The following is a 24,518-nucleotide window of genomic DNA, read 5'->3' on the forward strand; positions in this document are numbered from 1 at the left end:
GTGAACTTTGTGCTCCTTTTGTAAATAACATTATATTTTTTTAATTAATTATAATTAATTGTAACAATATGGTTCAAGTAAATTATTTATAACAATATGTAATAATGAAATATTCATATTTTATAAATACATCTAATATTTTTATTTTACATTTATTTATATTTAAAAATAATAAAATTATTACCATGTTATAACACAGTAATAAAAAATAACTACTCATCACTATTTCATTTTATAATTACATGTTTTTCTTCTTTAATGGAAATCTACTATATATATTAATTTAATGCATATTATAAAATTCACATTAAATTTAAAAGATAATAAAAACATATATTTTTATTCAAATAAATATATAAAATTAATATAACTATTGAATATAAACTCTTTAAAATAAAATAATATAACAAAAAGATATGAAAAGCAGCTATTGCTTAGTTAATGATGAAAATAATAATAAAGTAAACTTATTTTTATTATGAAAAATACAATTACTACACATTTTGTATCTATTTTATCAGCATTTTTTTAATATAGGCCCCAGATATACTATTTTCTTTTGGTTATGTTTGATATTTATGTGGCTGTTGTAATACGTGAAACTTTCTTGGTATTGGGAGTGTGAAAATGCAGCACATAAATAATACTATCTTAGTGATTAAAGGAAAAGTTGCTAACCTCCAAAGAGAGGGTTATTTTCAAATATCTAATTTTAATTTGTTAGGTTATATGAGGTTTATGAGAATTGATACTCGAAAAAAAGTGTGTACGGAGTAAACTTACCCCTTCAGATGGACAAGAATAATGTAAAATGCAAACGGCGTCGTTTGGTGCAAACCACAGCAAACAATCATGATGATCAGTGACTGAATCTTGACGGAAATTGTAGACCACGTTAAATACAAAAACAATAAAAACAGAGTGAAAAACTTCGGCACGCCCATTGAGGAGCGTGTAACAGATTTTAGGTAGTAGTTAAGACAACATCTCCTATTCTAATATTTATTTTGATATAATATATGCTTTGGAATCATGTTAAATAATTTTAAATTAATTTTATTTTTCTTACAAGAATCTGTCTTTTTTTAATCTCTATGATAAGATTTTCACACAAAAAATTACTAACTATACTTAATTTAAAGTACGTATAAAAACTTTAACCAGAATTTTTTTTTGGGGTATATCTATTAAAACTTTATTTTAAAATACTTAATTTGATCACAATGTCATCTTTTATATAAGAAAGTACGTATAAACCTAACAAGAAAAAAAACGTCGAAAAATAATAATAAATGATAACTTTTAAGAAAAGTTTACCTTTAAAAATATATTATAATTTTATTAAATATATTTTTCATCACTAAACTTTGATGTGAAACTAAAATTTGTCTTCTTTTCAAACTTTAAAAATAAATAAATATATTTTAATTCAATTATGTTAAATTTTTTAAGAGGAAACATATCAAACAATATAAATAATTCAAATGTTAGTATAAAACATGTTTGACATTTAAAAGAAAATTTGTGTTTTAGAATTGATAGTGTATTTAGAATGGTGATACTAAATTATTTTAATAATAAAAGTTTAAAACATAAATAAATTTTTATAAACGAGTTTCATTATTTAAAAACATAATTTATTTCCAGAAATCTTTTTCTAGAGCTCTATCTCCCTTCTTTCTAAGAATTTTTTCAATTCATTCATCATTTTAAAGATCGGAGACCATAGAATTTCTCCTTGCGGTGAGTTTATCAAGAGCAACCCATCAATTTCTTCAACATGATAAGTTGGTTTTCTATTACTTTCTTTTGTTTGTTCTTTCGCTAAACCTGACTTTTTTTTCGCTCGCATGTAGTGTTTGAGTTCTCTTTGTTAGTCTCTGCTGATCAATGGTCCTAATGTAGTATTTGTGTTGTTTATAGGAGCAGATTGATCAATGGTCCTTATCAATAACAAAATGCTTCCATGAAAAGCTTAACAATGAAGGAAATTGATATGAGTTTTAATCTGTAAAAGCAATTTTGTATCAACTACCTGAAAAAGGTATACCAATTTGAGCAATTGATTAGGTCCAAGTTCACTTAAATCATAAATGATTTTGTTATAAACCGATGTAGCACTAAGTGGTACTGGTTGGGCGTTGAGCGCAAGCTCATTTGTGTAAGTCTGGGAGCATTTTAGCTTCAAACCGTTGAGTGCCCCTTTTCACTACTAAACATCAAGTTTTGTGAATGCTTTGGTGTTAAGCGGTAGCAGGGCACCATTGAACGCCACCTTGTACTAGAAGTCTGGAGCAATTTAATTCTAGGACGCTAAGCAATAGAAGGGTGTTGCTCAACACGACTTTTTGCGAGAAGAATGGTGTTGAGAGTCAAGACTTACACTAAGTATCATCTTTTGTGAGAATTCTTGGATTGAGTGCCACCTCTGAGCGCCAATATGTTTTCTTCTTGGCTGCTTGGCATTGATTTAAATACACTTCAGTATGTCTATGAGTATGAAGACTGTGTGAGTGGAAATGGGGATTTTGTTATGGATGTGTTTGGCATTTGTTGTTGAGAAAATTTCAAGGAAAAATTATGTGTGTTGGTGATATTTAGTGTATGCATTAACATATAGGAGTTCAAAAAGGACATATCCAGATATTCTATCAACCATTCAACTTATATAGAGAGGAACGGTGGGGGGAAAGAATGGTAGGACATCTTAGCCATTGGACTATTTATTCATAGGTGCGAATGAGACTAACCTTGTGAGTAGTATAATGATAACCCCTATGTTTATGGCTCTGTAAAGCATAAATATAACTACAAGTGCATACAATGAAGCCCTATGTCAAAAGCATTACCTGGATAATTGAGTTTATTGTCAATTGTTTTTGTGTGTTCATGAATTATTGTATGTCGCCAATGTTTAGTTGATATTTGATATGATTTAACTGTCTTATTATATTTCTTTTTGCAATTAGTTTACCCTATCATTTTCTTTTGTGCTTTGTTGTTCTTTTGTAATTATTAGTTCACGACGTGAGCATATGGTGAGTTAGCTTATAATATGCCTTTGATGGAAGACGAGGATGTGACGAAATAATTGTATAACTTTTTCTAGTTTTTTTATATAGGAGTTCTTTTCTTTTGAGCAACTCTTATAGTTTTTTAGTATATATTATGTTACTATAGTTATTAATATGAATAATTGTATTAATATTTTATATGTTTGTTAACTATATTTACTATATTATCAAATTTTATAATATTTTATTTTGTAATTTTATACAGTTAAATAAGATGTTACATAACATGTTATAAAAATTTAATGTAATTAAATTAAAAAGTTATATTTTAAAAATATAAATAAATGTATTAAAATCTTAGATAAAAAATATAAATGAGTTTTAATTTGTCATTTAGGACCTAAAAGTATATTTAATTATTTTAATTATTATATGATAAATATGACTCATCTTAAAAACATTTTTCCAAAATAAATAGCTGAAAATGTTAAGATAGATAAAACCGTTGGAAAAATGTAGAGGCGCGTGAAAGACGTACAACCCTAACGCGATGTGGCATACTTAATATTCAAGCTGGGCTGGCTCACCGACACAAACAGTTGTCAACAATAATGTTACTATGTTTTCACCAAAATCAAATGTTAATATCACCTTCTACACTTTGTATCAGTGTCCCAGGAAATAACTACATTGGTGATGTGGTGGCGCCCATGGCCACTTTCTTCAAACCCAATATCAAAATTAAGATGTGTTCTGGGTAGGTATTCCACATGCCATCAGTAACTTACAAAACTTTTTATTTAAAATAATAGATTGAATTAGGTTTTAATTTTTTTATTAATTTATATATTTTTAATTAAATTTTCATAATTTTTTATTAATTACCTAAAATTTATATTTTTTTAATTGAGTTTCTAATATTTAATTTATTGAGTGAGTAATTATTATTTTATTCCTCATTTTGTATTTTTATTTTCATGTAAAGTTTTATAATTAATAAAAATATTAAAATAATATAAGTTATTTTTTATTTTACATTTAAAATAATATTATTTTATATTAATTATAAAATCACGTATTTTCTTTACATATATAGAAAAGAGATAATATGATAGAACAAAATATACAAATTACAGTCACATTACCTAATTAAATAAATAAAAAAACGAAAAAGACTTAATTAAACCATATAAAAGTATTGACAGTCATATATATATATATATATATATATATATATATATATAATCTAAATCTAATAAAACTCAATTAAAGATAAACAAATTAAAACTAATAAAAACTTAATTAAAAATAAATAAATTTATAAACGAGTTAAATTAAAACTTAATAAAACCAAAACAGTATTAAATTAAGTGAGTTTGTAATTTGGTTTCTGTTATGTCATTAATATTAATTAATGTCATCTACTATTAATTGTTTTTATTAATTATTTTGTTAGGTATCAATTTTTTTCACTATAACTTATTGGATTTAATTTAATTATAGATTGGATTATAATTCAAATGTTATTTGAATGTTAATACATATGGAAGTTTTCTTATTAATAATATAATAAGTTAAAATGTCTTTATTTCAAGAGTTAGAAATATAATTGTAAGAATGGAGTTTTATAAAAATCTTTTTACTGGACCATGTTGACATGATATAAAATTTAACATTAAATAATTAAATAAAATAATAATTAGAACGTGAGTGCTTTAAAACTGTTTGTATTAAGTAAAAGTTAAAGGAAAAAATATAACTCCGTTAACTCCATTTTGAACTAACTCAAAATTTTCTTCCTTTATCTCATTTTTAAATATTATTTTTTATGTTGTTCTATTAAATTTTCAAAAATGTATGTGATCTTGTCTGTTTATCAATGCTTTTATGGTCTTTTCTTATGCAAAATATTCACAAAGAAATAGTAAAAGAAAAATAATAATAAAATAATAAACATATAAGATGGGAAGGAGAGGAAAGATTATTGATATTCTTTCTCAATTCTCTTTCTGCCCTCCACACTGTAATTATACTTCTTTCATTTTGGTCTTTCAAACTCACATCTTCTCTTCATTCATTTTAGAAATGATCGCACCTCTGAATAGTTAGAGTAACAATGAACGTTTTAGACCAATTAATTTTTTCCAAATAGAGTTTCTAAAGAAGATAGTTCTGTGGAGCATTTAGCAAAAGTTAAGCTCTAATAAATAGGTATTTTGAGATAAAGAAAGCTAGAACTCTTCTTTTTGCAAGTTGATATTTTTGTTTTAAGATGATTGGTCTTTCTTAGTGTGTAGAGAATTAGAGACACGTGTCAGCTTCTTAGTGGTCAGATCTGTGTGTGGTGGATTATCACGTGGCAGCATCTTGTTGATTATGATCTTATGTGGTTGGAGACATGTGTATAGGGAAATTAAGGGTGTAGGAGAAAAAACTAATTAATTGGCCCATTTCTGAAAAAGGGAATGTATAACTTAAAACCAGGGGCGCATTTAGCACCTTGTAAATTATTTTCGGTCTATTTTGTATCTTGGACATTTAATTTGACACTTTAAATGAATGAAACCTTAACTTCAGCTGCATCAACAAACATTAGAATATCGAATAATAATTCATGCAATTAAAAATCACTTTTTAATCCTCTTTAATTCTCAAACCCGATAAATCTAATCATAAAAAATCTTCAAATCAACCATATAAACACTAGAATTCCATCAAAAATTTGAAATTAAACCTAAAATGTGAGCATAAATATAAACTTATCAGTATTCTTCATCACCTGCAATTGGTTTGTTTGACTCAAGAGGATTTTTCTCATGGTCAACTATTTCATCAAAGACAACATGCACAAATTATTCAATATTACAGGTTCTTCTATTAACGACTTTATATGCTTTACTTGTAAGAGAATATCCTAAGAATATGGCTTCATCAACTTTGGAGTGGAATTTTCCTAGATTCTCTTTGGCTTTCTTCCTTTGAAAATTGCATTAGGAGTAATTTTCAAAATTGATCTAACAAGGATTTTGTTTAAAACATAGCAAGCAAAACTAACAATATCAACCCAAAAATATTTATGAACATTAGATTCATTTAAAAAAGTTCTAGCAAGTTCTTCTAATGACCTGTTTTTCCTTTCTACAACTTCACTTTCTTAAGGAATTCTAGGTGTAGAAAAATTATGTGTAATGCCATGCTCTTCACAAAAAGTTTTCAGAAGACTCATTTTGAAATTCTCCTCCATGATCACTTCTTAAAATTTTAATTTTCAAATCCTTTTCATTTTGAATTTATTTTACAAATTTTTTAAAAGCTTTGAAGGTTTCACTTTTCAACGTAAGAAAAAAAGTCCATATATACCTTTAATACTCATACACAATTAAAAAAGCATAGTAAAAGAAGGACCAAATAAATCCATGTGCAATAGTTCTAAGGATTTTGATGTAGAAATAATATTTTTCGAATGAAAAGATGATTTAACTTATTTTCCCTTTCGACATGTCGCACATAGTTTATCTTTCTCAAATTTTAATTTTGGCAAGCCGATTACTAAGTCTGTTGAAATCAATTTACTCAAGTATTACATATGAATATGAGTAGCTTTTTTATGCCATAACCATGATTTTTCTTCCTTAGCAACCAAACATGTTATGCTACTACTAGATGCATTCATCAGAATATCCACTAAGCCTCATTGAAATATCCACTTGTATCTAAAACAAGAGAGAAGAGAGAGAAAAGTAAAGTAACACATCCCTCTAGTGCTTCATTGTATTATTTTCTTACTTGAATAAGATGAGAGAAAGAGAAAAGAGAGAAACACCTATGACTGTTTAGATTGCTTTATATTGTAATCATATCCTCTCTGTGAGAGTAATAGTCTAAACGACTTGTAAGAAATCTTTGATTGCAATTTTGGAGCAAATCAAAACACTTACAACTGAACTCAGTATGAGTTAAGGAAATCTAGATGAGATCGTTTAGTACCAGGAGTGGTGCGAATACTCAACTGATCCAAGATAACTAGAGGTTATTCGTTGATCAAGGATACCATGAGTGGTGAAGAATATTGCACAACCAGGAGTGGGTGAAACTCAAGTAGGCGGTATCGTGGATACAAGTTGCCTAGGAATATCAGGAATGGTGCGAATACTCAAGAAAATCTTGGCAGGGTTGTTAAGTACCAAGAGTGGTGCGAATACTCAAAGGAAATATAGGCAAGGTTGCTAAGTACCAGGAGTGGTGCGAATACTCATCTTGTCAAGGGTAATTAACAACCACTTGTTGATTGAGACCAAGAGCGGTACAAATACTCAACTGATCTAGGGTAATTGGAGGTTATTTGCTGATCAGGGATACCAAGAGTGGTGAAAAATACTTCACAACTAGGAGTGAGTGATACTCAACTAAACGATGTATCACAATGATACTATAACCGTCTAGGGATACCAGGAATGGTGAATAATACTACGCAATCAGGAGTGAGTTGAACTCAAGTAATCATAAGTATCAATGGTTACTCAATAGAACTAGGAACACCAGGAGTGGTTTAAAACACTCAACTGTACTTCATTGAATATCTAATGGAACCCTCTAAGTTAACTTAGAGGAGAACTGGATGTAGCTTTAACAAGTGAACCAAAATAAAACATTTTGTGTGTTTTAGCGTATTGATAAACGATGTAGTTTAGTTAAAGCTTTCTCATGTTCTCTCTCTCTTACAATAAGCTTCACTCCATTTAAGGTTACTACCTTTATACAAACGTTGGACACGTTGAGTTAGTCATGTACGTGATCTCTCCATAATAGTGTTTACTAATTAAGATTTGTTAACTCACAAAGTGTTAAGTATATCATGATCAATTTCAAAGTTGCGAAAAATTCATAGAAACACTATTCAACTCTCTTTCTAGTGTTTCCTCGCACCTTCACTATCAAGATACCACATAGACTTTCTAAATTTTGAAGATTGCTACAAAATAAAGGGAACAAGCTTTTTAGGTCCCCCAACAACTTGTATGGGTCTTGGGGGTTAATGAATAAGTGTCTAGTATTAGTATAATTCAATGTTAAATTGACACTTATCTTGCTTTGATTATGTGTAAAACTCAGGATAACTACCCCAATTTCACTTATTTTGCACAAATAGAAGAATTTAGAGAGTTACACCTATATTTTGAAGAAAAGTAGAGGAATTCAAAGACTTTTCAAGAAATATTTCACATCATGGTTGCATCGCCATTTTTAGGGCTTGAGCCACAAAAAAACCTAGCAAAGAACGTTTCCTCAAGCCCTGACCTTATGCTCAAGCTATGGAGAATCCTTCATCAAGAAATAACATCAGGCTCTAACCCAAAACCTCACTACTTAAAGCCATGGAGAAAACCTACCTAGGGAGCAAACCTTATGGCTGCCATGGACCACTATTGGAGTCATGCTGTCAGAGTTTATAAATAGCAAAATTTTGGACAAACTAGAGAGACTTTGGAGGACTTCATTTCTGGACACTTTTAAGAGCGTTTTTAGAGAGAGACTATAAAGAGTCTAATCACCCATATCCTTTGTAATTAGTAGAACATCTTTAGAGGATTATGATATGGGTTCTCTTCATTGCTTATACTTCTTTATATCATTCATGAAAAAATAAACCCCCCATGTGTTGGAGTGAGATGTTAACATATTTGAACTCTCTTGTATTTCGATAATACCTTCCGTTCATTTGATCTAAAGTTTGTTAATCGATTTATGCTTAAAGTTGGATGAATTGATCACTCATCTTATCTAACTAGCTTAAGATTGAGTAAGAACTGGTCTTAAGTTGTGCTCCAATCAATTATCCTTTGGGCTTTTAGATGTTAGGAATAGATCTAGGGTGTATTGCTGGAGATAGAGCTTTGATCTTAATACAGGTGACCCGTTCAAACAATCATTAAGGAATCATACTCAAGGGTGGCGATCCTAGGCTTTAGGTGCCTAGAATGGACCTAGAGTTACACATAAATGAACTCCCAAGGCTTGATTAGTTTCATATTTGAGAGTATATTTGATGCAAGAGAAGGAAAATATTTAGAGTCGAGCTTCAACATGGAACCATTTAAAAGTTAGTCATTTAGTAACTTCAACTATCTTCCAACTTATTTTACAACATTTTTACCAATACAAACTTGTTTTCTACACATCAATTATTTTACAAAAGATCAAAATAGTTAAAACATTGTATTTTCTGTCAAGTCCTTGTGGATACAATATAAATATAAAATAATCGAGTCTCACCATTTTAATACACTATGAATTCTAAAACCACTATAAGAAAATTGTGATTTCATTAGATATTATTGCATATAGATTTGGATCCATAAGTGAATTATGTTGGGTTATTGGGCTCCCTTCCTATGTGGAGAATAAGCCCAAATAATGTGGACATTTATGTCTCACTAGGTTAAATAGAGATGAGTCAGATTAGTAGGGCACATTAGATTCATTTGAAGAGAGGGAAAAGCCAAATGAGAGAAAAAAGGAAGAGAGAAAGCTATTCCCGCATAACCTTAAACATGCATTGGTGTTTTTGTCTCTGGGAAGTCGTTCACCGTTGGATCGAGTTGAGTTTTGGACAGTAGGTTTCAGACATATAGTTCTTCATTCTGACCGTTCGGATTGTCAATCAGAGGTCTAGATTGGGAGAAATCGGTCCCGCACCAGAAGCCCTGTTTTGGAGAATTTTCATCTTCTTTGTTCTCATTTTTAAGCATTTGTGTTTATTTAAATTGGCTTATTAAACACATCATTTGGTGTTATTATTGGAGACTCTTTTGTACCCTATTATTGATCATAGTGGATTTTTCTTTGGTATGGACGAATCGTGGTTTTTATCCTTGTATTGAAGGATTTTCCACGTTAAAAATTGTTGGTGTCTCTTTGTGCTTTGGATTCTATTTTTTTTCTATTTGTTTGGTGCTCCTCACAGATTCTCGCAAGAAGGGGGGTTGAATTTCCGCTGCGTTATTACTCTTTGTCAAGTTGTTATATTTTTTTGCCCTTTCCCCATCAGAGTGGCATAAGAGCTCTTTGGTTAAGGGACTGTTTAGTTTGCGTGAATGATGGAGGCACATACAAAATTGATTCCTTTGAATGGAGAAAATTATCACCTATGGAAAGTGTTGAGAGGGTCGCACCTCACACAAAAGTTGATTGCAAAATTAATGCAGTATAGACTAGGAAGTGACTCCTAGGTCGTCTCTCAAGGACCAAATGTGGTTCGAGACTTAGATCAAACATGTAATGGGGGGTTTTGGAAGTGTTTTTGAATGCGGATAAACTTAAATTTAAAATGAAAATTAAACACAACCGATTTAAAAGCGTTGAAGTGAAATGTAAAAAAAAACAGTAAGACCGAAGGGTAAGAGTAAAACTGAACAGTCTAAGCGCAACAAAACTAGAAAATGCAGAATTCATCAGAATTTGAAAATAAAACGCTGGAATAGTAAACGCGCAGAAAATGTAAGAGCAACTTAATTGAAATGCACCAAATGAACTTAAACATTAAACACCAAAGTAGAAGCATGAGTAAAAACAAACCCAAATTAAAACAACACTTGAAAACAAAATGAACAGTGAAATGCAACATATAAAAATAAAAACAACTAGAAATGCGTCAATCCTTTGTAAATGTCACCGTGTGTGATTTTCCTATTTCTCCAATTAAAACTCAAAGAAACCTCTAAAATGAAATTAACAATAAGTAAATAAAAACTAACATGTCCTAAAATTGAAAACATGACTCTTTCTAAAAGAAAACAAAATGAATGCCCCATAATAAAATCACCTGCTCCAAAAATAAACCACACACAGCTTGAAGGCAATAAATAAATGAGACAATGTATCCAATGCTATAAGTTTGGAACGTATGAGCTCAAAGTGAAATAATAAAAGGCACATTGTAATCATTTGGAAGAAGCTTATCACGGAAACAACATGGAAGAAAATTGCATGAACAGTAAAAAGATTAATAAAACTACTTCACCTAGATGCTTTCTAATACAAATATATAATATAAGAAACAAATTTTTGGTTCATGCGTGAAGAAAAAAAAAGAAAACCAAATATGCACTGCTTCATTCATGGACGCAACTCCTTCAGCCGTAGCCCTCCATTTCTTCACCGTGCAGCTGCCAAAAATCTTTTCACCGTGCTGCACTACTTCTCAAATTAATACCTACTGGACATCCCCATCCATCTTTTTTTTAAAGCAAAATAAATCAATCCTCATAGGTGGCGGCTGCTCCCTGCTCTCCCTTGTGTGAAAGATGAATCTCCAAATTCCACGTGTCCTGCCCTAATGAACCAGCGCGTTTTTATTCTCCAGCCCGAGACACACTTTTTCTCCCTTGCTCGTGCTGGATGTGGGCCGCGTGTGCTCTCTCCAGGCTGTCCATTTCAAACGTAACAGCGTTCAAGCAAAGCCAAAAAAACTGAGAGAGTAGCGGCTGGTCTCCTCTTTTTCCTTCCTGCACCCCCCTCCTTTGGACGCTACCTGTTGTTGTTGGACGCGCCCCCAAGCTGCTGTGCTGGACCACCAAATGAAGGTCTCATCCCTGCTGGACCGTGGACGTGTTGCTGGATGTGTGTGCTTTTTAATTTGCTGGGTGCACCCCTTCATTAAATGAAAGTGAAGTTTCTTTTCTCGGTGGCAGCTTCTCTTTTTCTAAGCACACATGTGTTTTCTTCTACTTTTTTTTTTATTTTTTTAGCCAAACCAAACAGCATATTCCAGCTCAAGTCTCCACGGATCAACACATCTTTTTCTATTTAACACAAAATAAATCAATGCAACCATATTAGAACACTCAAACAGTAATCACTGGACTGACATAGGGGAGTAAAACAATTACTGGGAACAGTACAGAACTAATTTGAACAAAGTAAAAACTATACGTGAAAATAGACATCTAGACGAAACTATGAAAAAAAAATGCATGGAAAACGGATAAGAATTGAACTCAAACGAGGACACACAAGTTGACACAACATTCACGCAGCACTGTGCGAAAATTGAAATGACTGAGATGCATTGGGTTCAATTGCCATTTCTCATTTAACCTTCAAATGTCCCAAATTGTATCTCCAAATTTTTCTTGTAAAATAATTAGCTCAAATGATTCAAATTAGTTAAAATAAGAATTTCCGATCAAATTTAGCACAATTAGGAAAAATAGGATAATATTGTACATTCAAGCACAATTCCTTGATTAAATCCGGTACAATAAACTAAGTGAAATCAATATTGGTGTTATTATTGGAGACTCTTTTGTACCCTATTATTGATCATAGTGGATTTTTCTTTGGTATGGACGAATCGTGGTTTTTATCCTTGTATTGAGGGATTTTCCACGTTAAAAATTGTTGGTGTCTCTTTGTGCTTTGGATTCTATTTTTTTTCTATTTGTTTGGTGCTCCTCACAGATTCTCGCAAGAAGGGGGGTTGAATTTCCGCTGCGTTATTACTCTTTGTCAAGTTGTTATATTTTTTTGCCCTTTCCCCATCAGAGTGGCATAAGAGCTCTTTGGTTAAGGGACTGTTTAGTTTGCGTGAATGATGGAGGCACATACAAAATTGATTCCTTTGAATGGAGAAAATTATCACCTATGGAAAGGCAAGATGAAGGACTTGCTATTTGTGAAAAATTTGCATCTTCCTGTTTTTTGCTTCCAATAGGCTGGAATCCAAGTCAGATGAAGAATGAGATTTTGAACATCAAGTATGTGAGTTTATCAGGCAGTTTGTTGATGATAATGTTTATAATTTTGTTGCTAATGAGACACATGCGAGAAACCTATGGGATAAGCTTGAGTCCTTGTATGCCTCTAAGTCAGGGACTAATAAATTGTACTTGCTGAAAAATTTTGTGGAGTTGAAGTACAAGGAAGGAACTCCTGTTTCAAATCACTTGAGTGAATTTCAAGGACGCTATGATCAATTAGCAGGAGTGGGTATAAAATTTGATGATGATCTATTGGGCTTATTCCTATTAAACTCTTTACCGAATTCGTGAAAGACATTTCGGGTTTCCATGATAAGTGCTACCCCTAATGGTGATATTTCTTTGCAAATGGAAAAGAATGGTGCTCTTAATGAGGAGTTGAGAAGGAAGACACAAGGTACTTCATCTCATTCATAAGTGCTTATTACAGAGAATAGGGAGAGAAGCCAGAAGAAAGAACAAAATAGTGGTAGAGATAAAAGCATGAGCAAGTCCAGGTCTCGATACAAGAATGTGGAGTGTCACTATTGTCACAAAACATGGCATATAAAGAAGAATTGTTTTTTGTTGAAGAAAGAGAGCAAAGACAAAAAGGGTAAGCAAAGAGAAAAAGATACCGATGATGGTGATCGTGTTACAACAACTACATGTGGTGACCTTATTTGTCTTCGTGATTATGACACTATTAATCTTTTATCTGATGAGAGCATGTGGATAATTGATAGTGGTGCTACACTGCATGTTACACCCAGGAAGGAGTTCTTCACATCTTATACACCTGGTGATTTTGGAGTATTGAAGATGGGTAATGATGGAGTGTCTAAGGTTATTGGTGTTGGTGATGTTCACTTGGAAACCAACATGGGGATGCAGTTGTTGCTCAGAGGAGTTAAACATGCTCCAGATGTTCGCTTTAACTTGATTTCTGTGCAGGTACTTGATGATGGTGGATTTGATAACCACTTTGATTCTGGAAAGTGGAAGCTCACCAAAGGTAACTTGATTGTGGCTAAAGGGGAGAAAAACTATAAGCTTTACTGGATAAAAGCTTTGGTTGCTAAAGATAGTGTGAATGCCATGTATATGGAGTCATCTTTGTGGCACAGAAGGCTTGGGCATATGAGTGAAAAATGACTTAACTACTTAGTTAAAAATGATGTTCTCTCAGGATTGAAGAGTGTAGAGTTGGAGAAATGTTCTCACTGCATGACTGGTAAACAAACTAGAGTATCCTTCAAGAAGCATCTTCCTTCCAGGAAGTCAGAGTTGCTTGAATTGGTGCATTTTGATGTTTGTGGCCCATTGAAGGTAAAGTCTTTTAGTGGTGCACTTTACTTTGTTACTTTTATTGATGATTGTTCCAGGAAGCTTTGGGTTTATGCACTACAGAGAAAGGACCAAGTGTTGGAAAAGTTTAAAGAATTTCATGCTTTGGTTGAGAGGTAGTCAGGCAAGAAGCTGAAGCGCATTCGTACTAACAATGGTGGTGAATATTGTGGGCCATTTGATGCTTATTGTAGATAGTATGGTATTGCACATGAGAAGACTCCTCCAAAAACTCCTTAGTTGAATGGTTTAGCAGAGAGGATGAATAGGACATTGATTGAGAGAGTTAGGTGTATGCTTTCTGAAGCAAAATTGCCTAAGCATTTTTGGGGTGAGGCATTGTTTACAACAATGCATGTTATTAATCTAAGTCCTGCAGTTGCTTTGAACTCTGAGGTGCCAGACAAGATTTGGTTTGGCAAGAATGTTACTTATGATCATTTGCGTGTCTTCGGTTGTAAAGCATTTGTTCATGTTCCAAAGGATGAAAGATCCAAGTTGGATGTGAAGACAAGGCAATGCATCTTCATTGGCTTTGGTCAGGATGAATTTGGCTACAAGTTGTATGACCCGTTGAAAAGAAAGTTGTTAGAAATCGTGATGCGCAATTCATGGAAGATCAAACCATTGAAGATATTGATAAGGTGGAGAAGTCTACACCTAAAGAAGATGATAATGTGGCTGATTTTGATCCAATTCGGTTGTCTATTAATGATTTGGATATTGATGTTCATGATGATGAACAACATGGTGATATTGATAATCAGCAGATTGGAGATGACTTGGATGTTCCTATTGATAATGTTGATGAAGAGGAAAATGATGTGTCACTAGATGAGAGTCTTGGTGATATACCTGAGTTACCAGAAGCTCAACCCAGAAGATCTGATAGGCCAAAACAACATTCTAAGAAGTACTCTACCAATGAGTATGTGATGTTGACTGATGAGGGAGAACCTGAATGTTATGAGGAGACCATTGAAAGTGAAGAAAAGCAAAAATGGTTGGATGCAATGCAGGATGAGATGAAATCTCTGCATGATAATCACACTTAAGACTTGGTGAAGTTGCCTAAGGGTAAGAGAGCCTTAGAGAACAAGTGGATTTTCAAGGTGAAGCAAGAGAGCAATTCTACATCTACCAGATATAAAGCTAGATTAGTGGTGAAAGGCTTCAGACAAAGAAAAGGTGTTGACTTCAATGAGATTTTCTCACATGTGGTGAGGATGACATCTATCAGAACTGTGTTAAGTTTAGCTGCTACTCTAGATTTGAAGGTTGAGCAGATGGATGTGAAGACATCTTTCCTTCATGGTGATTTGGAGGAAGAGATTTACATGAAGCAACCAGATGGTTTTCTTGTTGAAGGCAAGGAAGACTATGTGTGTAGGCTACGAAAAAGTTTATATGGTTTGAAGCAGGCTCCGAGATAGTGGTATAAGAAGTTTGAGTCAGTTATGTATAAGCAAGGCTACAAGAAGGCTACTTCTGACCATTGTGTTTTTGTCAGGAAATTTTCTGAGAATGATTTCATTATACTGTTGTTATATGTTGATGACATGCTTATTGTTGTGAAAGATGTATCCAAAATTGACAGGTTGAAGAAGCAATTGGTGAGTCATTTGCATGAAAGACATGGGAGCTGCTAAGAAGATTCTTGGTATAAGTATCACTCGTGATAGAAAATAGAAGAAACTTTGACTATCACAAGAGTACTACATTCAGAAGGTGTTGCAAAGATTCCAAATGGAAAATGCTAAAGTTGTAAGTACTCCTCTTGCTACTCATTTTAAGTTGAGTGTTAAACAAAGTCCTTCAAATGAAGCTGAGAAGATGGATATGAGCAAAGTTCCTTATGCTTCTGCGGTGGGTAGTTTGATGTATGCAATGGTATGTACAAGGCCTGATATTGCACACGTTGTTGGTACAGTTAGCAGATTTTTGTCAAATCTAGGTAGAGAACATTGGAATGCTGTGAAATGGATTTTGAGGTATCATGGTACTAGTGGTTTGAGACTTTGTTTTGGAAGTGATAAGCCTACTTTGGTGGGTTACTCAGATTCAGATATGGCTGGAGACATTGATTCCAGAAAGTCTACTTCAGGCTATTTGATTCATTTTGTAGGGGAAGCCTTGGCTTGGCAATCAAAGTTGCAAAAGTGTGTAGCGTTGTCTACTACGGAGACAAAATTCATTGTACTTACTGAAGCATGTAAGGAGTTGTTATGGGTGAAGAAATTCTTGCGGGAGCTTGGTTTTGTGCAAGGGAAATACTTGTTGTATTGTGATAGTCAAAGTACTATTCATCTTGGTAAGAATCCAACTTTTCAAACTAAATCCAAACATGTTGATGTGAGGTATCATTGGATACGTGATGTTTTGGATGCTAAGTTGTTGGAATTAGCGAAGGTTCATACAGATGATAATGGTGTTGATATGATGACCAAGGCATTTCCAAGAGGAAAGTTTAAAGTTTGTTGTGAGATCGTCGGTTTGGCGGATATGTCCACATAGTTGTGAGGGGGAGATTTGTTGGGTTATTGGGCTCCCTTCCTATGTGGAGAATAAGCCCAAATAATGTGGATCTTTATGTCTCGCTAGGTTAAATAGAGATGGGTCATATTAGTAGGACACATTAGAGTCATTTGAAGATAGGCAAAAGTCAAGTGAGAGAAAAAGGAAAAGAGAAAGCTATTCCTGCATAACCCTAAACCTGCATTTGTGTTTTCGTCGTTGTGAAGTCACTCACCGTTGGATTGAGCTGGGTTTTGGATAGTAGGTTTCAGACATATGGTTCTTCATTCTGACCGTTCGGATCGTCAATCGGAGGTCTAGATTGGGAGAAATCGGTCCCGCACCAGCAACCCTGTTTTGGAGAATTTTCATCTTCTTTGTTCTCATTTGTAAGCATTTGTGCTTATTTAAATTGGCTTATTGAACACATCATTTGATGTTATTATTGGAGACTCTTTTGTACCAAAAATTGTTGATGTCTATTTGTGTTTTGGATTCTATTTTTGTTCTATTTGTTTGGTGCTTCTCACAGATTCTCGCAAGAAAGGGGATTAAATTTCTGCTGCGTTATTACTCTTTGTCATGTTGTTATATTTTTTGACCCTTTTCCCATCAAATTAGTTGTTACATACTTATTTGAATATGTACATAATGTTTATTATGATCAATTTAATTATAAAGTTTTATATGTAAGTAAGATTTTGTTACCTACAAATTTTATGAGCTATGTACAAATTTATAAAGGTTTTCTTTCTTTAATTTTCTAAATTCTTAGAAAACTTATCTACTTAAAAATTTAGAACGTTGAAATCATTTTAGTGTAGTATTTATTTGTAATTATATTTATAAATATTTATAAATATTATTTTACAAATATAAATATTATTTATATTTGTAATTATAGGCTTTCGACATTCAAATTCATGTCTAATACGAGAAAAAAAAAACCATTTTGATAGACTGACGCATCTTTGAACTTTTAACTACAAGGTGTATATGGGAAAGTTTGTAACATTCAGGGGAGTAATTTTAATACCTAAATATGTCTAAAACTTTTCTTGGAAATTAATATTCAATAAACAAATCTATTAAAAAAACAAGAAAACAAAAATCATTTAATATATTGTTAAGAGAAATTCACCATCCCAAAGTATCCTGTAAAAGTTTCAAGCTGCTTTTCTTCTGGAAAAGAGTGATTTCCATTTTAAGATTGTGGGATTCAACCTTCAAGTATCCTCTTCTAGAAAAACAACTTTAAAAGTCACACATGGTTTTTAGGTTAAGTTTGTTGAGACATTAACAAAAAAATTCAATAGGACTGTTGAAGCTTGAAATTAAAGGAATTAGTTTCCAAGCTAAAATGAGTTTGCACACCACGTGAAACCTCCATGAACCAAATTGAAGTTTAAAATTATGATAATTGGTGACACTTCCATAGTCATAATAGCACAAGGGTTATATTTATAATATATATAAATATAAAGATGGTACCAATGAAATTTATAGAGTGTGTATATTACTATATAAGTTCATTAATATTATAGTTTTTTTTTTCTGGTAAGTTCACTTAAATCAGTTAGTTTTCACCAAATTAAGAGGATAAATGGTGTCGGTTGAGGTGTCCACATCATCACCTTGATTCATGATAAAGTACTCAAGTGAAGTAAGTAAGAAATAATGTAATTGTTTTTTCCATTTCTTAAAACACACGTGTTAAAAATAGTTTTTTTAATATTTTTCGACCTTTCTAGGATACTATCTCTATAATTACGTGTTAATCATTTTATAAATAATTTTAAATTATATTATTAAAAATGAGTTTAAAAATACTTTTTTTAATATTTAGCATATTTTTCAACTAGTCTCAGTCAATCATCATGATAAATAAGTCGTGTATGATACAATCAAAATATGAAAACTAACATTATGTTTTCATAGAGAATTTTACAATTTTAAAGAAATTAGAAGATATCGAATTTGAATAATTTTATTTCAAACTGTTTCATTTTTTAAACACATTGTTTGAATAAGATAATTCAAATATAGTTAATTTTAATTGTAATATTTTGGATAAAGTATTCTAATCATCACTATTTTAAAAAATCTATTTAAGTATCATATAATATATAATCGATATATATATATATATATATATATATATATATATATATATATATATATGATATCAAAAGAAAAAAGAAAAACAAATTAATTTATTTAGTTTTGATTATATGTGATCTTATATAGATATTGAACGTAAACTTTCGAACAAGTAGCAAGATCCTAATGTTTGATTATTTTTGTTATTCCAAAAAGATTTCCTTTTTGTTGAGAGTGGGGAAATTCACTTGCAAAAAGACTCTCTAACGCTCAAGTCAGTAAGAGGATTAGAATATTTGTATAATTAAGTGTATCAGTGTTTATAAGAGAGTGTGAGAGTGTGTATTCCTTAGAAAATACTAGTTACATTTATAGGATTAATATGGTCATGGGCTTATGTTTCTATTGGAACAACACTTACTTGAGGAGTCTAATAAATAGTAACATAATCATAAATAATAATCAACACACCCAATTACCGAGATTTAGTTATAACATGTAAATATTGTCCAAATAGGTGTATGTTTAGGTTGTTCCACAATGAAGAGGCTTAAAGGGCCTAATTGGCCCACAATCTTTAATATGCCTATTGGGTCGGGTAGGAACATAAGTCCCCAGTCTCGGAAGTTTGGTTTCGTGTATGTGGTCATATCATATCTTTAGTTGGCTTGGGTTGACTTATGTAGTTTGTAGATGGATTTGGCCATTTGGCTGAGTTCACAATATAGTGGAGCCATAGGATCGTGCTATGCAAGTGGATTGGCTTCAAGCCCGATTTCTTTTAAGTGGATAATCCAACAAAAACTTTTTAAGTAATATGGCCTCAAAGTCGAGCTCTCTCAATGGATAATCCAACCAAGCTTTAAGTAATCTGGCCTCGGGGTCGAGATCTCTCATTAGCAACCAAGCTTTAAGTAATATGGCCTCGGGGCTAAGCTCTCTCACTAGCTAATCCAATTGATCATTTTAAGTAATTTGGCCTTAGGATTGAGCTCTCTTAGTGGCTAAACTAGCCGGACTTTTTAAGTATCTAGGCCATTTGGCCGAGCTCCTTCATGGCTAATCCTCAAAAACATAAATTGAATACATTTAATAAAACAAAATATTAAAATTCAATTGTAAACCAATACATAATTCGTATGAAACCCAACATAACATTTTCCTTTTGCAACTGTAATATCTACACCTGCTCCCGTATAACACAAATGTTATATGATCATCGCCATATACACAAACAAATATCGGTGAGCTAAGAAATCAAACAAAAGCATTATAAAGTTTACCAATTAAATAAATAACACACAACCACAAACAAACAAGCTATTCAACCAACAAATCACTCAATAAACCAAGCATTCATAACCCACAACTCTCTTTTGCTACTTTTCTCTTGGTGGCTAACTTTACACAGACTAATGTCATACAAAATCCTTTTAATGGTCTAATGTCACACAGACTAAGGTCACACAAACTAATATCCAAAATGGGTGGTTAAGTACACACATAGTAAGGACCAATTTCCCTTATAAGGCTAAGCAACTTTCCTCTCTTCAACATGTCACATATATTAAATGGTATGGTACTCAAAGTCACTCTTATTGCCTCACACAGTCTAAAGAGTGCTCCTTCCTAACACACAGGAGAAATAGATACCCTAATCTCAAGGATATTCCAACCAACTCAAACCATTCTCTACTCTTGACAACCCCGTGGTACTCTCAAAGTTTATCCACACAACCCTTCCTTATCCATTACTATCTCTAACTTTCTCCACAACCCAACACAAATCTAAACAACCTGAGGCAAAATGAATATTCAACCAAACAATCAATCAAAGCAACCAACATCTATACAAATCATAATAGTAATCGTACACCCATATCCATGTTGTGTGCCTAAAATTTCTAATTTTTCTATTTGTATGTGTGCAGAGTTTATGGGTTTGTGTCATGGGTTTGAGTCCTCTTTTGAGTCATTTTCTTTGATTTTATGATCCTATTTTTTTGTACTAAGTCTTGTATATCCATATATTTCATCACATATTTGTTGAAAAAGAAAGAAAAATTGAAAACATTGAAAACTTGAAGCCTACCCATTTTCTGAAATCTAGCGCAAAGAGCTGTCTAAACTTCAATTTTCAAAAATTAACTGCAACCAGATCAGAAATATAAATGATACATTCTATATGTCAATGGAAAGCTCTTTGATTCTATTTTCTAGGAAAAAAATTATCTCATTTAGAGCTCTGTAGAAAATGTTATGGGTAAAACATTGAGCAAAGGTCAGAGTTGTCCACTTTTAGTGTGAAATTTTGGATTTTGATGTTTTGGGTTTTTCTATGTTTTCTTTGCATTTTATAAATGTATTCATAATTCTTATTAGTTCCTAAAAAATTTCTTAGTATTAGGTTTCCATTCAGTCATTTTTTTAGTTGTCCAAAGATCATTTGATTCCTTAGGATTTCCCACATACACCACTTGAATTAGCCTTGCTTTTGAATATGAGTTGTGCAAAGGTTATGATGCTTGTTGTGTTCTGAAAAATTGATAAAAATAGAAGATCCATCAATCAAAAGCAAAAGAAAAGGGACCAAAGAAGTGAAAAAAAAATTACCAAAAGAAATGGACACAACAACAATAAGAAACTGAATTTTGGACTTGAATTTTAAGTTTTGTTTGCATTTTTCCAGCAAGTGTTTTGCCTTGGATAATTTGATTGGTCTTGTATTCTTACTTTTTTTTTGGTTTTATTCATCTATTCTAGCACATTTCGTTAGGGATTCCTTTTAAGTTCTTACCTAATTGATACCTTTAAATTTTTGTTTATCATTCTTAGCTTTCTTTGAAGTATTGTCTCATCTTACTCCATTTGAGTTTAGCTTTCAAATTTTACTTTTCTTGCTTTCATTCTTTGGCCTCTTTGGTGCTTGAAATCAGATTTGGTTGGTGTTTTCTTTTGGGAGTTTAACTAACTTTGAAGGTAGCATCTTGAAGGCTTGAAAGAAGGATAATAGAAGAATTTCTTTGAACTTGGGAAGAAGGATTTCTTACATTGATTTGGAGTGAACATAAAGAGGGGATAAACACTACAAGATACAAAGAGTTTAGTAGCTATTTTTGCACTTTTATTTGTTGTTTTGTATCATAGAACCTTTGTGTTCTTGTAATTTTTTTGGTTTCATTTTCTTATTTGCTTGGTGTCTTAGGAAAATGTCTTTGGTACAATTTCATCTTCATTACTAAAATTGTGCAATAGTTTAGTTTCCACTCTTAGAAGTAAGGTGTATCAAGTGGCTCTTAAGTGTCATTTGCATCTTCATATAGCGCCGTTAGTTTACTTGTTACATAGCATTCAATTCCTTTTACTTTCCTTATTTACATTGTCTTCTTTATCTTTTAAGTTTTCGTGGTACTTAGGTTGTTTGAAAGCATCTTAGATAAACCTTTCTTTGGTTTTAGGTAAGGGTAATCTAAGGAAACTTTGCATAGGAAGGACTTGGTTTTTAAGCTTGTCCATTATGACTCACCACTCCTTCCTAGGAGCTACTTGGAACATTCTTACTCTATTGTTTCTCTTATGAAATCATCAATCAAAAACAAAAAGTTTAAATGTGAAAACCTTTCTCACTCATAGTTGTAAAGTGTTTTGAAAACCTTTGTGAAAATATTTTAAACTTTACAACATGAGTGATCATTCTCGTTCAAGTGTTCATGGTAGTGCAAGAGATAGTTAAGAGGACTTACATCTTAGGTATGAACTTACACAAAAAGTAAGTTAGAGAGTATGTTTACTAAGTTTATGATTGAACAAAGAAGAGAAAAACAAGAGGTTGAGTCATCCAATAGAAGAAAGTACACTAGAGAAACATCCACCTTTCATAGTAGAAATGAACTTCAAATTAGTTACCAAAATGGAAACTTCTATCATTCTAGTTTGCATGATCTTTTTTGGGATTATGATTGTTTCTATTATAGCTATAATGAGAATGAGTTGCGTTTAAGAGCTGAGAATGACATTCCAAATTTTTGTAGAGAAGTTGATTCAATGTCACACTTAACTTGGGAAGAAAAGGTTGAAAAAATTTATCCATTCATTATTAAATGTAGTAAGTTTCACATAGTTTGGTTGTGTTCTTCTAGATTTGTGAGGCATGCTTCTCAAATTAAAAAAAAAAACTAAGCTTTTTAAAGCATTTGATAGATGATGAAATTCACCATAAGGGTTTGCAACATGGGCAATGACTAAACCAATTTTCAATTTCTTTGTAAATATATAAATAAATGTAGAAATGTATATAGGTTTAGTATTTTCATTTTCGGTCTTTTCTTCTTTGGGCAAGCATCCAATGATTTGTGGGGTGTTGCTCCCTCCACCTCCACAGTCTTCTCCCTCCACCTCCCCAATTATCTTTAATTCCAATTATATCCTTAAAGTTAAAATTTTTTACTTTTATTATTTTAATATTTAAATATAAACTAATATAAATATATATTATTAAAATACATTAAAAAGATATTCAAAAATAATAAATCAAAATATTAAAATATCTAATAAAATAATAACAGAATCATAAAATTAAAACAAAGCTTAAACGGATGACATCCTTCAACGGATGTCAACATCCGTTTAAGGCGAAACGGATGTCGACATCCGTTTTGCCTTAAACGGATGTTGACATCCGTTGAAGGATGTCATCCGTTTAAGCTTCGTTTTCATTTTACGTTTTAGGGTTAAAGGATTATTGGAAAGATTATTGGAAGGATTATTGGAAGGGTTTAGGGTTTAGGATTATTGGAAGGATTATAACTACGTACCTGGAGAGGAACCACGACAAGCACACTACACCACAAACGCACTGCACCACGTACTGCACCGAAAGCAAAAGGAAGATTGTTTGATAATTCTTTTCACGATCACTGAGCTTTGCAGAGAAATATTTTACTCATACAAGAAACTACGTAGGTTATCAGTGAAATATGTTATAAATGAGTAAAATTAAAAAACAATAATTCTAAAAATAAAATTTTACTGAGGGGCAAAATAGTAAAGGGGAGATGAAGGGAGAAGGCTGTGGTGGTGGACGGAGCAACACCCTGATTTGTGCATCATCATGGGCCAGAACGTGCATGCCCCACAACCATCAACATCTGCACAGCGAGGCCCAACATCAACCAAGCGTCTGCCAGCGTGGGGACTAGCGTCTTTATTGGGCCAGTCTGGCCAACTCCTTCTTGCCCAGGTTATTCATCAACACATAACACATTCTCCCATCTTCAAGCATCTGCACAACCAGCACACATCCACTTTGTTGGGCCCGCCACACACACAAAAGAGAGAGGGAGAGAGAGAGAGAGAGAGAGAGATGCCACAAAATCTCTTAATTAACTTGCTTTTACCATGGGGACTGCAGCATTGTGCAACAGGTAATTATTACATCGTTTACAAGTGCCGAAATAAGATGTTAATTAAACAAATTTGATAATAGAAAGCACAACTTTCCCAACTCCCACATCCACTGTATATCATTTGTCAGGCACTCTTATCTGAAACAGAGTTGAGGTAGGATATTACAAGGTCAGCTGCTTGCCAACCTGAGGAAATTGCTTTGCCAACTGAGAGTCCTCCTTTCTGGTTACCTACGAAGTTCGTCATTAAAGCATAAGAATTTACGGTGCATTTGAAAGAGCTTATTGCAGTTTATTTGCCTAATGTTATGACAAGATCTTGAGTAAATGTTTGCAAGAACTTACAATTATTGTTAAGTTCTTCAGAATAACTTCCAATTTGCATGACAAATACCAATTAA

General features: G+C 32.4%; 1 protein-coding gene across 5 annotated transcripts in view; it reads right to left on the reverse strand.

Moving 5' to 3' along the window:
- Nucleotides 1-23,671: 23,671 nt before the first annotated feature.
- The window catches only part of LOC108329073 (protoporphyrinogen oxidase 2), a 28,058-nt gene continuing 27,211 nt past the window's right edge, over nucleotides 23,672-24,518 (reverse strand). For 4 of the 5 annotated variants that reach the window (XM_052872376.1, XM_052872375.1, XM_017563071.2 and 1 more), the window contains one exon: nucleotides 24,076-24,348. In XM_052872376.1, coding sequence (XP_052728336.1) covers nucleotides 24,242-24,348 — 107 coding nt within the window. In that variant the 3' untranslated portion in view covers nucleotides 24,076-24,241. Of the gene's footprint in view, nucleotides 23,994-24,075; nucleotides 24,349-24,518 lie in introns of those variants that run through there. The other variant, XR_008246785.1, reaches the window with a different exon arrangement.

This window comes from Vigna angularis, chromosome 2 (assembly GCF_016808095.1).
Source record: "Vigna angularis cultivar LongXiaoDou No.4 chromosome 2, ASM1680809v1, whole genome shotgun sequence".
In the NCBI taxonomy this organism is placed as follows: domain Eukaryota; kingdom Viridiplantae; phylum Streptophyta; class Magnoliopsida; order Fabales; family Fabaceae; genus Vigna; species Vigna angularis.